Source organism: Mesoplodon densirostris, chromosome 1, assembly GCF_025265405.1.
Source record: "Mesoplodon densirostris isolate mMesDen1 chromosome 1, mMesDen1 primary haplotype, whole genome shotgun sequence".
Taxonomy (NCBI): Eukaryota; Metazoa; Chordata; class Mammalia; order Artiodactyla; family Ziphiidae; genus Mesoplodon; species Mesoplodon densirostris.
The window spans coordinates 106,285,614-106,303,164 of record NC_082661.1 but is presented as its reverse complement, the minus strand read 5'-3'; the positions used below and the strand labels follow the sequence as shown (position 1 = coordinate 106,303,164).

Genomic DNA, 17,551 nt, shown 5'->3' with positions numbered 1-17,551 from the left:
GGTTATTATGACAGACACATAACCTAACATCCTTTCACTTGCACTGCTGGGCTGTACTGGTCCCCTGGGCTGAGCAGGTGAAGGTCTAGAAGGGACAGTACAAATCATTGAGTAGCTGGTAATACATCTAACGTATTTGGCACTAATCTAAACAGAATTTGCTGTTTCATGAACCAGAAAACCAGGTGACATTTTCCTACATTACTGGAGAGGAGAAAAATTTCAAGTAAATTCTCAATTCCAAGGTAGGGCAGAGGGAAAAACAGGAACAAACAAAGGTCACCTGTGAAGAGTTAATAACAAAATCTTAGGCAAAACGTATTGCTACAAATTTTTCAAGCATATTAAGATCTACTTAACAAATACAAAATTTGAAAAATGTACAAATACAATAATTAGCAAAACATATTTGTTCAAAATTGTCAAGGCCCATATGTCACCTAAGCATACCCATTTTCTGATGGTTATAGCTAAAAAACTCCATAAAGATCACCTAAAATGTGAAGTTTTTAGACAGGCATTCCACATTACAAGCAGGTAATACATTTTTGGAGCAGTAATATTTCTTGAAAGTAGTGTCTAAATCTTCTCTTTTCTCCATAAAGCTTACTTAGTATGTGACAGAGGTCACATATAAACCAGGCACTCAAGAATCATTTGATGTAATAACTGATAAATAAGTTACTTCAAATTATTTTACCTCAACTCTTAAAATAATTTCTAATTGCCCAAATACTACATTTGTATCCCAACCAATAGAATCCAACACTTAGGTATTTTCACTCCTAAGAAATTGATTTAAAATAGTGTTATACATCATCTGAGCACCACTTCTATGGAATTTTGAAATTTCATTTTGAAAGACATTCATTATATGTAAGGCAGACTGAAGTCAAAGCACTACTGAGATCTGTCCTGCAGATATGTTGAATCCCTAGGACCCAACCGCTAAAATGAGCAGTGGCCAATGGAGACTTGACATTCTTTGTGGTACAAGCAGGAACATTAAAATAGTCTCGAAGTCTACAGCAGGGAATTATGGGTGAATACAGTTTGAGTGGCAGAATTTTACTTCATAGACAAATATGAGGGGACTTAACTATTCCATTTATTAAGGTCTACAGCTTTAACAATGTTGATTCAAAGTCCTACAAATTTTTAAAATATTTAACAGCAGAAATTTCTATCTCTAAAAAAAAATGAGAGACACAATTAACTCTGTAAAAAATATCTGCATTATATAATAATGCTTTTTCCCTGTAACTTAAAAGTTACCAGGACTAAGTGCCACCAAGCAAACATTCAAGTCATAAAAAGCACTGGTACTTTGAACAAACATATAATAAACCAAATTGATATAATACTTGAATTCATTAAATGAAATGTTCCATTGACCTCGAATTTAGAATTTTCAGTGTTTATTAGCTATATTCTCCTCCTAATATATAAAATATTAAAACACAGCACGTGCAGTAAAGATTTCATTTTCAATCTTCAAGACCAACAGCCTTAATCTTTGACTGGTTTTCTAAATTCTCCACAATATCTTTCAGATAATCTTCATCTTTTAAAAAATATACATATAATTCTCTTTCCATTTGATGCAGTTTATTAGACGCCAAAATTTTTCTTTTTGTCTTCACATCATCAAGAATATCAGTAAGAAGATGATTTAGCTTATTTAGTTGAGATTCAACTTGATGAAACTGCTCCATTAACTCCTAAAAGGAAAATAGTAATGTTTTAATTCAAGAGCTCTATTCATACTACCAATTATAAATTTAAAATGTAATTTACAAAAGAGGAATCTAAATGATATAATGATTATTCCCACAATCTCAACAATAAATGAACCTCAATTAAAAATCCATAGCAGGGGGCCTCCCTGGTGGCGCAAGTGGTTGAGAGTCCGCCTGCCGATGCAGGGGATGCGGGTTCGTGCCCCGGTCTGGGAGGATCCCATATGCCGCGGAGCGGCTGGGCCCGTGAGCCATGGCCGCTGAGCCTGCGCGCCCGGAGCCTGCGCGTCCGGAGCCTGTGCTCCGCAACGGGGGAGACCACGGCAGTGAGAGGCCCGCATACCGCAAAAAAAAAAAAAAAAAAAAAAAAAAAAAAAAAAAAATCCATAGCAGGGGGTACTTCCCTGGTGGTCCAGTGGTTAAGACCCCGAGCTTCCACTGTAGCGGGTGCGGGGGGCCGATCCTTGGTCGGGGAATTAAGATTCCACATGCCATGGGCCCCGGGAAAAAAAAAAAAAAAATCCATAGCAGGATTAATAAAAAGTCTATGTATTGATAAGATCCATTGCAACAACTTCCTATAGGCAATTTTAAGTGATTCAAAGCAAACTCCTACTCCCTGAAGAGTACTTGATATGTAAACTGTTCTGCATATTTATACATTCAAATATTACTGAATGCCCACCACGCACCAAGCACTGTTTTAGAGTCTACAAATAGAAGAATGAGCACCATTTCCTTCCTGGAACTTACATTCTGCTTAAGTAATCAAACCTTGTTTTAGCCTAAGGTGTTTACTCTAGACATCACAGGTACTGAGAAAACCTTGAAATGAAGCAATTACCAATATAAAAGAATTACCTTAACAAAAATCTCATTTTTCTTTTTTCACATTGTTACAGAAGATGGAACTATATGTGACATTCAACAATCCTGGCTTACCATGTAATTCTTCTCAAAAACCTAGACATGCTGGACCCTTCACATTTAATAACTGAAATTCTTCACTTCTTAACATTAAAAGCAGTTTATTAACACGTTTCCATGGCTTTCTAGTCATGTATTCTACTCCTATAATTTTTCAGCCAGTATTACCAAAGAGGTTCTCAGAAAATCTGTAGCTGTAACTACACCTCAACCTTCCACAGCCTCTCAGCATGGTCCACAGCATGGTAATCACCTGGGGGAGTTTGTTAAGAATAGTTTCCTGCACCTCATTCCACACTAAATCACTCTGCAACAGGGCCAGAAGCTACATTTCAACAGGCTCCTTGGTGATTCTAACGTACAAGCTCATGAATAACAGCTTCACACCTGTCATAAATGCCAGTTCCAGAGAGTATTTCTTAAACTAACTACATTAAAAAAAAAAATCAAGTAATATCCACATTAAGCAGTCTCTCTTTGAGGAAAAACTCGGTAAACTTGAATACAATGAGAAATATCTAACCTTTAGTTTCGGTACTAAAGACCTTAACAGTTACTAAAATAATACTCCTACAAATACTGAAAAATATTCAACTTCATTAGTAAAAATGCAAGTTAAAATTAATACGGATGATACTTTATACCTCACTGGGATAGAGAAAAACATTAAATAATGATACCCAATGACATTATAGTGAAATCACCATATTTTAGTGATTCTAGGATGGAATCTTTCACATTTTAATATGACTGAAATCAACATGCACTGTACAATCAAGAGCATCATGTAACTGTTATTGACCAGACACTCATTAGAAGCACTTTATCACCAATATTTTACTTTTGCCATGCCACTAGGCTTGCAGGATCTTAGTTCTCCCAACCAGGGACTGAACCTGTGCTGCCTGAAGTGGAAGCGCCGAGTCCTCACCACTGGACCGCCAAGGAATTCCCTCACCAATTTTTTTTTTAATTTTATATTACTGTAAGAACACATAACATGACATCTCCCCTCTTAAATTCAGGAGTACAATACAGTAGTGTTAACTACAGGCACAATGTTGTATAGCAGATTGCTAGAACTTGTTCATTTTGCATAACTGAAACTTTATACCTATTGATCAACAACTTCCCATCCCTGGCAACCACCATTCTACTCTGTGCTTCTAATAAATCTATTTTAGATAGCTCATATAAGTGGAATCATGCACTATTTCTTCGTGACTGGCTTATTTCACTTAGCATAATCTCCTCAAGGTTCACCCATGTTGTGGCATTTTGCAGTTCTCTTTTTCTAAGGCTGAATAATATTCCATTGTATGTGTATACTATATTTTCTTTATCCATTCCTCCACTGATGGACTTTTAGGTTGTTTCCACAGCTTAGCTATTATGAGTAAGTGCTGCAATGAACATGTGAGTGCAGACATCTCCTTAATATCCTGTTTTCATTTCCTTTAGATATATACCCAGAAGTAGGATTACAGGATCATAACAGTAGTTCTATTTTTAAAATTTTTGAGGAAATTCCATACTGTTTTCCACAGCAGCTGCACCATTTTGCATGTCCACCAAAAACGTACAAGGGTTCCAATTTCTCCACATCCTCACCAATCCTAGTCTTTTGGTTTTTGATAACCGTCATCCTAACAGGCATAAGGTGTTATCTCACTGTGGTTCTGATTTGCATTTCCCTGATAATTAGATAATCGAACATCTACTCATAAACCTGTTGGCCACCTGTATTTCTTCTGTGGAGAAATATCTATTCCAGTCCTTAGCCCATTTTAAAATCAGGTTATTAAGTTTTCTGCTATCACCAACATTCTTGATGTATAATGTGGAAAAATATTAAAAGTACTTTGAGTCAAGAAATAACATAGAAGTGGACACTAAATGTGAAGCTTTAGAAACACCTTAACCATTTTAGTTGGCTTTTTCCCTTTTAATGTATATTCAAAAGTGATATGATAAAAACCTATGCGTACCCACACCTAAAAGGTATCTTCTAATAGGCATGAAATAAAAATTCTAAATAAGGAAGTACTGTGTCAGTTTAACTGAAAAAGTTTTTTCTTTCTTAGAAATTCATGAAATTATGGTATATCATATGACAAGTGGTGTCTAGCAGACATTTAATAGTGCTGGTGGCATTGTAAGTAGGTACAACTCCTTTGAAAAGCAATATGGCAGTATCAAAGGCCAAAAAACAATGTGTATACCCAAGAAATGCAATAATTCTACTTCTAAGAGTTCATCCAAATGAATGTATCAAAAAAAAAAGAAAGTATCCAACAATAAAAAGCTATATACACAAGATATACATGATCTCATTCAAGAGCAAACAAAAGAAAAAAATGAAGACTATCAAAATACTCAAAAATGGTGGATTGGTTACACAAATTATGACACAGTAATTAAATCAAGAGTATTATAAACATTAAAAATTAAAATCGTTTAGCATGGAAATGTTTATTTCATAATGCTAAGTATAAAGGAAGAACATGAAAGTTACATTAAGTAAAGGAAAAAAGCATCCACCTTGCAAATACTAACCAAAAGAAAGATAGCATAGGAATATTAATATCAGACGAGAATATTAAGACAAAAAACACAACACAGGGTCATTATATAATGCTCAATGGTTCAATTCACTGCAATTTAAGTCTACCAGAATAATTCACTGCGATTTTAAATTTGGATGTAACTTATAAAATAAACTCAAATATAAAGAAAAAAATGACAGAACTACAAGGAGAAATTTTCAAATCCACCATCATGGGATTTCTACATACTTGTTTAAAAGATCAAGAAGATAAAAATCACTAATAGGAGACTTTAAAAAACTAATCACAAATATCACTTCACATCCATTAGGATGACTGTTACATATATTTAAAAAGGGAAAATAACAAGTGTAGGCGAGGACATGGAGAAACTGGAACCCTGGTGCAGTTGCTGTGGAAATGTTCGGCAGTTCCTCAGAAAGTTAAACACAGACTTACCACATGACTCAGCATCCACTCCTAGGTATATACCCAAAAGGAATGAAAACAGGGACTCACATACTTGTACAATAATGTTCACAGCAGCATTATTCAAAACAGCCAAAAGGTGTAAACAACCCAAGTGTCTATTAAACAGATGAACAGATAAAATGTGATGTATACACACGATGGAATACTCAGCCCCAAAAAGGAATAAAATTCTCACACCTCATGCAATATGGATGATACTTAAGGACATTATGCTAAAATAAGCCAAACACAAAAGGACAAATATTATACAATTCTACTTATATGAAGTACCTAGAGTAGGCAAATTCAAAGAGACAAACTGGAATAGAGTTACCAGGGATGGGGGAAAGGAGTAATGGGGAGTTAATATTTAACAGGCACAGAGATTGGCCCATTTGGGATGAGGAAAAAGTTCTGGAAATGTATGGTGTCATGGTTGCACGACACTGTGAATGTATTTAATGTCACTGAATTGCACACTTTAAGGTGGTTAAAATTGTAAATTTTACACTTTGTGTATTTTACCACAGTAAAAAAAACTACTTAAAAAAACGATTCATAAGCCTTCTTATTTCAAGAAAAGTAAGCTAGTTACTCAGGTCAATTCTTCCATAGGAAAAAATGTGAAAGGTGAAATGAAGTACTTAAAGAGTCAAACAAAACAAAAGCTTCCTAAAAGCAACAAAGAGATAACAAGACATTAAAAGAAACTACAAGTCCATAAAACAATGCAGATTGGTAAGGGAGCCCAGGAGGTGCTTTACTCAATTGCCAATATTGGAAAATCAGAATCCATGATTCCTGAGACTCACAAGATGAGTGGGAGAAAAATCAAAGTCCAAGGTCCACAGAAGGTGGGAAGTCAAACAGGAGACTCTCTTCATAATAAACTAAGGACTCAAAGGACACCAACAATCTTAAGATCAAGATGGCCAGAGGTGGAAGAGCCCTTGGTTAGAATTACAGCCCAGAGAGGAGCCACCTGGGTCCTCCGAAAAGAGTTTGAACCCAGTTTATGGTTCAGAAGTGGTGGTGCCCAAAATATCTAACAAAACATACATGAAGGCAGAAGGCATTTAAGGATCCTTTATCTCATAATGTAAGAGGGTCCCTTCACCAGAAAGATACTGATTTTCAATTTGTATGCCTCAATAAATGGTGATGGGACAATTTGGTTATTCATAGGGAAAAAATAAAAACAAAATGAGAACTCTACCTCTCATGTCATACATAAAAATAAACTACTGGTGGATTAAAGAACTGAACTTGAACAGCATAACTTTAAGATAAAGTAAAGGGGACTATCATTATGATGTTAAGGGCAAACCTGCACAAGATATAAAAAAGGGCAAACCGTAAGAGTGATAAATGACATGACATTAAAATCTCAAAAAAAAAAAGCCAAAAATAAACTAACAGGAAACAGTAAAAAAGAAAAAAACAAGCCACAAATAGGGAGCAAATATACATAACACACATCACTGACAAAGGACTGGCATTTGAAATACATAAATAACTCCTACTGAAAGGGGTTCAACCTCCCTAACCATCAGAGAAATGCAAATTACAATCTCAACGGGATGCTATTTTACATCTCTACAGAGTGAGAGAAAATTATAAATCAGACAGTGCTATGTGATGAAAAGGATAGGGATACATAGCATCTCTTAAACACCGCTGGTACAATATGGTACAACCCCTTTAGAAATCAGTTTGATGTACACTGTAAAACTGAACCTGTTATCTAGCAATTCCACGCCTGTGTGAGGGGACAGCGAGTGATGTGTGAGTGTGAGTGTGTGTGTGCGTGTGTGTGTGTGTGTGTAGGCAAGCATCTATAAGACATGCAACAAGACTATACATAGCAGTATGATCTACAACGGCAAAAACTGGAAATAATCTAAATGTCTGTCAACAGAACAGATAATTGTGGAATTTCACATAAGAGAATACTAACTATACAAAAGAGAAAACTATAAATGAGCTATAGCTTTACAAATATCAACATGGATGAATCTCAAAATCATATTAAGAAACAAGCAAGTTACTAAAGAATACATGAATACAATCTATATAAAGTTCAGAAACATAAAAAACCAAATAACACATGGTCTGTATTATAAATAAAAGAAAGCAAATGACAAAATTAAGCATAGTAGTTACTCCTTGAAGAAGAGAGGGGAATGCTATTAGGAGGAGCCCGCTATTACTAAGTGTACACAGGATTTTAGAGATATAAGGGCAAACCTCTATTTACTAAGATAGGTGAAAAAAATACAGGGGTGGTTTTATTTTTCTTAATTCTTAGCATAAACATTACATATCCTTCTACATCTGAAATATTTCATAAATTTTTAAAATTCTGTGTACAGTGATCAAAACTATCTGAAAAATATATTTACATGTTTTTATATGAATAAAAATGAGATATGAAAATGTTATTATTAGGGCAATGGGATATGGAGTAATATTTTCCTCATGTTAACATTTTCTTTAGCATCTTGTACAATGAACACTTTTTTATTTTTATTTTTATTTTATTTTTTTGCAGTACGCGGGCCTCTCACCGCTGTGGCCTCTCCCGCCGCGGAGCACAGGCTCCGGACGCGCAGGCTCAGCGGCCATGGCCCACGGGCCCAGCCGCTCCGCGGCACGCGGGATCCTCCCGGACCTGGGCACGAACCCGTGTGCCCTGCATCGGCAGGCGGACTCTCAACCACTGCACCACCAGGGAAGACCTGAACATTATTTTTTAAAGTATTTTTAATTACTATGGCAAGCACCTACCTGATCACTAAGCAAAAGCTGATTTCCTCCTTGATACAAAGCATCACAAAGCATGTCCACATCATTATTTAGTTTGGACAGAAAGCAAGAATGCTCTTGAGTAGATACTGCTAACTGCTCTTGTACCAAAGAAACATCCTGTTTTAATTTCTCAGCCACTTCTTCCAGGTTTCCATGGGTTATAAACAATTCTTTTTTCTTATTTTCTCCTTCTAAAAGTTGATAAAGCCTAAAATGTGAAGATTAAAAATTATAGAAAAAAATTCTCAAGTCAGTACAGTTTTCAAAATTATAATCCACTATATATTGGGGCATCTTTGGGGAAAGCTAACAACCTATAAATATTAATCAAACAACTAAAAACATTCCAACTAAAATACTACCTCATTACAGAAATATGTATTCTAATTATTGTATCTGAATCCCCAGTTTTCCCATCTTCCAAGTTTTAGACAAAAAATTCTTTTTGACTTTAACTGCCATTAACCTGCTTCAAACAAACGTTTCAGAGATACCTCCCTAGAAAACAATTCACAGAACACAACTATGATGTAGTAGAAACAGAAAGAACTTGAAACAGAAGACCTAGATCTGAGTTCTGGCTGTCATGTGAGACCTAAGTCAAGTCGACCTCTGAGACTTAATTTTCACATCATAATACCTACCTAATTTTAAAGGACTGTGGTAAACTTAAAAGAGAAAAACGGAAAATAAAAACAACGTAAAGTGTTTAAAAAAGTAAACAGTAAAGAGCTACGTAAATAGTAATAGTAAACTTGCTACTCCAGTCATGTCCATATTTGCTTGACAAATTCAATTCCTAATGAACCATGAGGTCACTTTAACACTTCAAACATTAATGGCAGAAATATCCTACGAGACTAATGGAAAAAATGTGAGGCAGCACCTTCTACATATTTATGACAAAAAGTGTCTGCTCTTTTTCTTAGAATTTTTTAAAAAATGTATTATTTTAATTATTTTAACAAGTTGCAACAGGTTTCCTAAAACAGATTAAAGCCTAAGGCTAATTCTGTTCTTGTGGAATATCACTACACAATTCCAGGGGGCACCATTTACACAGAATCATGAGGTCAATGCCACCTCTGAAAGTGTGCAGTGAGGCAGCCCTATCCATGCCCTTCATTTCATTAATAAGAACACAAAGTATTAGATGATTTTCTTCTAGCCTAGAGAAAAATCAGGAGTAGGATCGAGATTTTTGAGTCCTTTGACTACTTTAGCCCTCCAATTTCAGTATCCCCATACCATCAATTGCTTAGACATCCAGAAAAGACTGGAAGCTAGCATTCATTCTTGCTGATTCACCTGACTAGACGCAAAAATGAAGTCTTCTCTCCTCTCTACTGCTGCCTTCTCCACATGAAGTCAATTCTCTGCTCTGCAATTCTTGCTATACACCCAGCTGTATTCAAACTTCCTGCTGTAAGTTAAACTCCTGCCCCAAATCTAAAAACATCTATCAATAAATAGTGCCTAAACATGAAAAAAGACCTTGTATATTTTCAATCCTCCAACCCATCCACCTCACCTCTAAACCAGCTACTTCCAGATTTAACATAAATGAAAAAGAGAGCAAGAATTAAAAAGGAAAAACATATAAGAATATAACAGAAAGGTGGAAGAAAAGAATACAAAGGCCAAAAATGGAGTGCAAAGAATTCTTTAAACATCCACAATTTTAGTTCAAGCTCTAGTATTTTACAAAAACGAATGGAAAAATAATTATTCACTAAAGAAACAATGAAGCCTACCTATGAGTAGAATAATCCTTGGTATCAATGGTATTCCTTGGATTTATCTGCTGAGATACAGATGGGTCTGTCAGCATTTCTAATTGGTGGTGGAGCATCAAATTACTTTGACTAAGTTCTTGAACCAAGTTTTCAAGCTGACGATATATGTCCCAATGCCTTCTCAATTCAATTTCATATGATAATTGTACAAGTTCAAATGATGCCTTTTGCTTTATCAACTGATTTAAAACTAACTCTTGTTTTGCCGTGTAATAGTCTTGTTTAGCAATCTGCAGATCGAAATCTCCCTTTACAACTGGCATATTCAATAACTGGGCATTCTCTCTTACCACAGCAGGCAAAATTTTGTCTTTTATATGAGTGATTTGTTCTTCAAGTTTCAGAATCTCACTGTTCAAGCTAGAAATTTTAGCATCCAAAATATCTTTGCCAAAAGCCTACACAAAGAAAACAATTACATTTCAAACTGTAAGTATAAAGTTGAAATAGTTTTAAAATTATTTTCACTTTCCATTTTAGGTTATCAGATAACATACTAATAAAAACTTATTTCATATTAGCAGAAGCCAAAATCACAGTTTAAAAAAGAAAAGTGTAGACTAAGCCAAGGGTAAAGCCATCATGAACTGCTAACTTTTAATGCTATTACTACCATGTAAAATACTAGACACAGTAACGGACATCTTGTCCAGACACAAAACAGACATCTTGTCATGTCTGTCTTGATAAAAATCACACTACTCACCGAATGCTAATGTATACTATTTAAGTTTTTCTGAAAATTAAAATAATCTCAGTAGCTATTCTCCCAGCCTGCCTGTTGATTTCAGCACTTCTACAGAATAACAGGACTTCACACATCATTCCAAAGTCTGTGTCAGTTGTAGGTATTCAGCTTCAGAAAAGCTGTTATTTTTACTCAACTATCTAGTGGTTACATTACCAAGAAAGCAAGCTTCCCAAGAGTGCAGATGGCTAACTATAATACATCTATACATTCTTAGAAAAGAATCAGGGTTTCAATCCACTGAACTGGATCTCTAACTTCATTAGCACCATCCTCTGGTCAGCACAAACAAGGCAGAAAACCCGTAGCACAGCAATAAGGCTCTACCCATTCATCATAAAAAAGGAAATGTCAGGGTCATCTGTATCTGAACCAACACAGAATGCAAAAGTACTTTTGTTTAAAATGAGCTAGATAATGTGGTCGGGTTATAATTACTATTTCTGCCCTCGGCTACTATGAAGATCTATTTGTACGAAACAATGACACAGATCACAACTAAACACTGAACAAACAGAAAATAAAAGACTGTGATTCCTTATTATATCCCCCTTTCTAAAGACTTTACTATCAGTATTACTCCATTATCAACAACAATTTCAATATGAATCCAGTCTCATTTCTCATGTTTACCTTGCTAGTGAGGCTATGAAGATTCTCCTCTGCCCATTTTATACTTGACTTCAGGCTCAAATTTCTTGCTTTCAAGTGAATTAACTGATGTTGTGCACAAATATATGCCAGCTGCAGCCTAGCCATCTCTAGCCGTCTCTCCTCAAGAACTTCTTGATTATCACAAATAGAGGATGCTTGTATATCTAAAAGTTGAAAATTTTCTTCGTTTGAACTTTCAACTACTTCATGTACACCTTTAAAGAACTGTTTTTTGGTATATAAGGTTAATGCTGCTGTGCTTTGCTCTTCTTGGCTTAGATATTTTTCCAATGAAAATTGAGATAAAAACACCGGTGGATTTGTCCCTTGACCCAAATTCGAATGTCTGAAGAACACCAGTAATTTTGCAACTCCATCAGTAAGAGCGTGAAGCTCATTACTGATCTTAGTATTGGCAGCATTTAGAATTCGTTGACTCTGCTTCAGCTTTTTATTGGCTGCTCCTTTAGCATTTAACCTCAGAGATTTGTGGTTAGTTACTGAAGCCATCAATTGGCATTTATTACGTCGCTGAATTTTCAGGTTCTTTAATTTCTGCAGAGTTTGAACCTCATCCTCTAATTTCTCCAACTCTCTGTCATTCAGGGTAGGTGTCTTCAAATCAGAAGTTTTACAGGTTTTAAGAACTTCATCCAACGCTGCTCCTTCTAGGATAGGCTTGCCTGATTTCTGAAGAATGCTAAAAGCTTCCAATTCCTCTTCAGATAATACGTTCTGTTCACTCACATTCCCACAAAACCACTTCAAAAATGATTCATTTTCAACAGTCTCAAACAACCAGTCAAAATCTTCCCCATTAAGAATATCAGCTTTGGGATAATCAATTTTTTTTAACGTTTCCACAAACTCCTTTCCACAACTCATGGTTTAACTACCCAAATTTTTTGTAACTGATAAGGCTTTATGGTGTTGATATTTAGAAAATGAATCCAAATACATACAAAACTAATTTTATGTTAAGTCCATAGAGAAGGGAGAAAGATATTTTTAGACTCTATAATAATTTTTCCTGGGGGGGGAAAAAAAACAAGTATTAGACCACAAATAGGGCTACTATATCTTTGAAAGGATGATACAGCTAAACATCACAAGATAAAGTTGTAGCTGGAAAGTCTGATGAAGATAAACAATTAGGGTATTACTTAGAACAATGCAACAGTAATGAAAACCTAATTAACAAGGAAATCCTATTTTTTCCAAAGATAACACGGTTTAAAATACGTTGTATTTTATAGAGCAGCAGTTCAGTTTTTAATTCAAAATACATGGATATAAATATGTCCAAGCCATCACGCGGCTAAGCAGCCTCTTTTCCCTGTTCTTCCTGAGAATATAGAAATAAATATGGTAAGATTTCTGAGGAAGAGTAAACTAAATATTTACCTGAATGACTCAGTCAGCATCCGCATTCACGCAAGAACCAAAGTCAGATACGACGAACCTAGTGCAGAGAAAATCAGGCTTAAGGTTTAAGAACCACCCCCGACTTGAGAAGAGCCAAAGGACTGAGCAGTCGTTCAGTAAAGGTACTTCAGGCATTATTATTTTCAGCACAGGGACCACCTGTCCACGCTGCGAACTCCGGGGACGGAAACAGGAGGCACAGAGGAGGGCCCCAGTAACACATCTGCGGCACTCGGTGATTTGGGGTGATGCATTCAGCGATGACTGGTACGCGCGGTACGCCGCCCCGTGTCCTAACTGCGCCTCAGGGTCGGGCCCGGACGGACGGAGCCCCGGGCGCCCCCACTCCCGCCCGCACTGGAGCCCCCCGTTTCCGGCCGCGCCCCCGGCCCCCGCCCCCGCACCGGAGGGAGCCCCCAGTGTCCCGCCGCTCTCCTCAACCCTCGGGGCGCCGCCCCCCGACCGCACTGGAGCCGCCAAGCTCCGGACGCTCCCCTCGCCCACCCGGCCCCCACTCGCACCCCCGGCCCCTCACCCTGCGGACAGCGACTGCGCCGCGCGAGCAAGTACCTGCGCGCCTGAAGGACGTCCCCAGGGAAGCCCGGAAGAAAGACGCAGCCCGCTGACCCGCGCCGCTCCCACAGCCCCACCTCCCGCCTGACAGAACTGCGTGGCAGCCGCCACATACCTCAGAAAACTCGCCTCACGCCCCTCAACAACCCGCCGCCGCGCCTCGCACAGCCTCACGGGAACACCGCCCCGCGCGCGCGCGCGCGCGCAGAAAGCCGAGGCCGGGTCGCGGGGCGACCTTCTGCACAGGCGCAGGGTCGGAAGAGGCGGGGCTGGCTGGGGCGGGCCCCCGGCCTGACGTCTACCAGCAGGGAGCGAGCTGATTGACTCCCTGCCTCAGGGGCGGGGCCGGGGCGCTCGAGGGGGAGGGGTGAGGTGGGGTCTGGAGGTCTCCTAGGCGGGAGGTCCGGCCTCGCACAGTCGCTGGGCCCGAACGCAAGTACCCCGTCTGCACCGTCTGAGCAGCGGGCTTTCAGCCGCAGCCTCGTTGGGTCGGGAGCGCGCACCGGAGCCAGCCCCGCCCTGCCCTGCCCTGCCGGCCGCCCCGTGACCGGACAGCCCCGGCCCCGTGGCCTCTGTGTCCCGTCCTCCCCGGCCGCGGGGCCGCGCTCCACTCCGGAGGGCGCGTGGACGAGCTCGCGGAGCGGACTTACTCGCCCCACAGCCTTTTATGATGAACGCTGTTTTGCAAGAGCGCTTAGTTACCAAGCCCTCACCTGACAATCCCATTTTCCACATACGACTTTTAAATAAAAGTGGAAACTATAACTCATATAGACATACAGTGGATATGTGTCGGGATGGAGACAGTTTCCAAGGAGGATGCCGGAAACGGAAGATGTATGGTCAGCGAAAGGAGCAGTGCTCAAATAAGATTGCCGAGTTTGATGCAAATCTGGTTGACGCCCTACCGTCCAATGAAACCAGACTTTTGGGGGTTATCATTTGTATTGGGCAGAATTCATTTGCATCTCTACCAGACACAAATCATTTTTAAGTTACCAGTCTTCTACAAATTAACATCTAAATGTGCAAGGTTGGGGCCCTGGTCATTACTACATAGTCAATACCCCCCCACCCACCCCCAGCATCAAATGGCCCTAAGGTGGCTTGTTAGACAATGTCCTTGTCTAGTGCGACATCGGAAGGGCAAAAGTCTTTCCGGATAATTTTTCTTAGTATTTTTAAGAAGAGAAGGAATAGGGCTTCCCTGGTGGCGCAGTGGTTAAGAATCCGCCTGCCGATGCAGAGGACACGGGTTCGTGCCCCAGATCCCACATGCTGCGGAGCGGCTGGGCCCGTGAGCCATGGCCGCTGAGCCTGCGCGTCCGGAGCCTGCGCGTCCGGAGCCTGTGCTCCGCAACGGGAGAGGCCACAACAGTGAGAGGCCCGCGTACCGCAAAAAAAAAAAAAAAAAAAAAAAAAAAGAATAATGTTCTGGGGCAGATACCATGAAATTAATCTTGACTTGAACATATTTATTAATTCATTTGTTTTACTTTTTTAATCCTCCTCTTCTAAAAGACGATAAAGCCTAGAGTGATCGGAAAAACAAGCATTACAGGAGAAAAAATTCACAGAGCAGTGCCCGGCCTGAATGCAGGGGCCTGGACCCCGGCGGGCGGGGAACGGTCCTGTTGGTGTGAGCTGGGAGGCTGGGTTAGAGCCCCGGGACCGGGAAGACTCACTCCTTTGCCCAGCCGTGGGGATGGGGATGGAGATGGGGATGGCGATGGGGATGTGGGCGAGCTGCGGGGAGAGGAACCGAGCAGCTTTCTGCGGAGGAAGGGCAGGCTGTGGAGGCAGCGCCTTCAAGAAGTTCTGCTGAGGAGGCAAAGACTGAGGGAGAGAGAAAGCAGCAGGACGACAGGAGATGAGGGGGTGGGAATGCAGAGCTGGCGGGAGGGCTTGGGTTTTGTTTTGTTTTAAGATGGGAGGAACTTGGGGATATTTATAGACTGTGAGGAGGAACTCAGAGGAGACATAAGTAAGGATGCAGAAAGAAAAGGGCTGCTTTCATGAAAGATTCCTGGGACGTGGGAGGGTGAGACCCCAGCACACGGAGGCTGAACTCTAAGCTCACTTTTCCTAGTGACTCCTGCGTCGTTTCCTGGGCCCACAAAATTCCACATATGACTTTGAATTGCTGACCGCAGTTATTTGCCTGGAAGAAGTTCGTGGAGCAAAATTAAAAATAAAAAATAAAAAGCCCTAAAAATATAAAGTGAAAATCACAACGGTGTTAGCCTCCAGGGTACAAATGACAAATACTAGAGGGTTAGCTACCCAGACTCAGAAAGTTTTCCTTGGGAAGTTGACTTATTAGGGCACTTCTTTACTTGAGGTTGCACTCGGAATTTAAGAAAGCAAGGGTGTTACACTTACTTCCAGGACAAGCTTACTTGTAAGCTTACAAGTAAGCTTACTTACTTCTTTCCTCCAATCAAAATCATTTGGGGTTTTAGTGGGGAACCTAGGGAGTCAAAAGGTAAAGGGAACCGGTAATGATTCTTCCCTGAGAAAGCCCGTGAGACTCAGCTGGACTAAACAGACCAAAATGTGAGTGTGTTTGTTATTTCCTTCCTTCCTGTGGAAATCTTTTTTCCCCTATTGATATTAAAAAGAATTTTAGGTTTTGGACGATTTCTTTTCAGATACGTTAAACTGCAGTCTGATATTGAAGATCTTTTGTTTTCAGATGTGTGGATAGCTTTCAGTGAAGGCGGTGGGAGTCCATCCTTCAGGTGGGGAAGTGACACTCTCAGTGCTAGAAGCTCGATTCTGCAGTCACAAAAGTGACCATCGGTGGCAAGAGACAGATGCTGGGAGCATCCTGTGCACTGGCGGGGGGTGGGGGGGCAGGTAGGGCAGAGAGCAGCCTGGAGGGCAGATGCCTGGAGACTGATGGCCAGGGAGAGCCAGAGTCTGGATGACTGTCCGTGTGCAGCTGAGCAAGAAGTGGCTCTTGTTCCTTTTCTCCCTCCTGGTCCTTCCCCTTCAGAAGAACACCACTTGTGTACCTTACACTGTGGGGCTGGAGGAGGGTGGGAGGAGAGCGTGTTTGTCCTCCATCACGTTGACAATCATGTGCGAAGGTGAAAACTCAGTCCTCAAACTCCGGAGTGGCTGGGGGTGAGGAGGTGACCGAGATGGCCCAGCAGGGGAGCAGCGAGGCACCTGGAGGGGGTTGGCGGTTCCTAAGGAGCACCAGGACAGGCTGAGGAGGCAGCAGGCAAGAGGACAGAAGGGTTGAGAGCTACCACAAACTAGACAGGTAAGAGGATAATCCCACTGACATTCTGGAAAGATCCCTGTGAGGCTAGTGAGCCCTGAGGCTTGGCCTGGTGAGGAGCTGGGAAAGGAGGGAAGGAAACAGCCTGAAAAGGGCCTGGCTGTGTGATAGGAAGACCCACTTCCCAGAGGAGTTGGGAGCCGAGGGGTTGGTGAGTGTGGAGGGACGGGGGAGGGAGCCGGCGTGGGCTTGGGCTGAGATGAAGGCACAGGAGTGGGTGGGGAGAGGGCAGGGCACCTGGGTTTGATCCTGGAGGCGATGGGGGCAACAGGACCACCAGAAGCCATTCTGGCTGCCAAGGAGAGCGTGGGCGGGAAGGGTGAGACTGAGGCAGGAGTCCTCCCGCTTGGGGCGTGAGTGGTGCTTGCTATAATCCAGGCTTGACACTCAGAGATGGCACTGGGCTGTGGAAGGGCTTCCCAGAGGGCTAGGTCGGGTCCCAGGGCCACCACCTTCCAGTGAGCGACCTGAGGAAGGCAGGCACCTTCCCTGAGACTCAGCTACCTGTGAGACAGGCCCAGGGTGAGGACCTCAGGTGCTAACTACCTCAAGTGTTTAGCCCTGACGCCCTCAAT

The 17,551-nt window shown here is 40.7% G+C and overlaps 2 protein-coding genes across 4 annotated transcripts in view; both read right to left on the bottom strand.

The window, feature by feature from the left end:
• Positions 1-13,709, bottom strand: part of POLN (DNA polymerase nu) — a 192,851-nt gene extending 179,142 nt beyond the window's left edge. The window contains exons 1-2 of the mRNA XM_060106912.1: positions 13,685-13,709; positions 13,094-13,151 (exon numbers count right to left, since the gene is read on the bottom strand). The gene's annotated coding sequence lies outside the window, so the exon portion shown is untranslated. The remainder of the gene's footprint in view (positions 1-13,093; positions 13,152-13,684) is intronic.
• Positions 1,402-13,831, bottom strand: HAUS3 (HAUS augmin like complex subunit 3). Of its 3 annotated transcripts, none has more exons than XM_060106926.1 (6): positions 13,803-13,831; positions 13,094-13,151; positions 11,669-12,719; positions 10,246-10,685; positions 8,471-8,699; positions 1,402-1,721 (listed from the first exon to the last, which is right to left on the bottom strand). In XM_060106926.1, exons 3-6 carry the CDS (start codon positions 12,572-12,574, stop codon positions 1,488-1,490), a joined length of 1,809 nt encoding a protein of 602 aa, XP_059962909.1. In that variant the 5' UTR covers positions 12,575-12,719; positions 13,094-13,151; positions 13,803-13,831; the 3' UTR covers positions 1,402-1,487. The 3 variants fall into 3 exon arrangements, with proteins under 3 accessions (XP_059962909.1, XP_059962917.1, XP_059962924.1); XM_060106934.1 differs by lacking the exon at positions 13,803-13,831 and adding an exon at positions 13,685-13,710; XM_060106941.1 differs by lacking the exons at positions 13,094-13,151; positions 13,803-13,831 and having other exon boundaries at positions 11,669-13,085.
• Positions 13,832-17,551: the final 3,720 nt, after the last annotated feature.

What these genes read in the sequence shown, in the direction of transcription:
- HAUS3 (XM_060106926.1), bottom strand. Translation starts at nt 12,574, where the DNA reads ATGAGTTGTGGAAAGGAGTTTGTGGAAACGTTAAAAAAAATTGATTAT. An exon ending in TTCATAGCCTCACTAGCAAG is followed by an intron (nt 10,686 to 11,668) that starts GTAAACATGAGA and finishes TTCTTTGTGTAG; the next exon opens with GCTTTTGGCAAAGATATTTT. An exon ending in AGCTTTTGCTTAGTGATCAG is followed by an intron (nt 1,722 to 8,470) that starts GTAGGTGCTTGC and finishes TTTTCCTTTTAG; the next exon opens with GAGTTAATGGAGCAGTTTCA.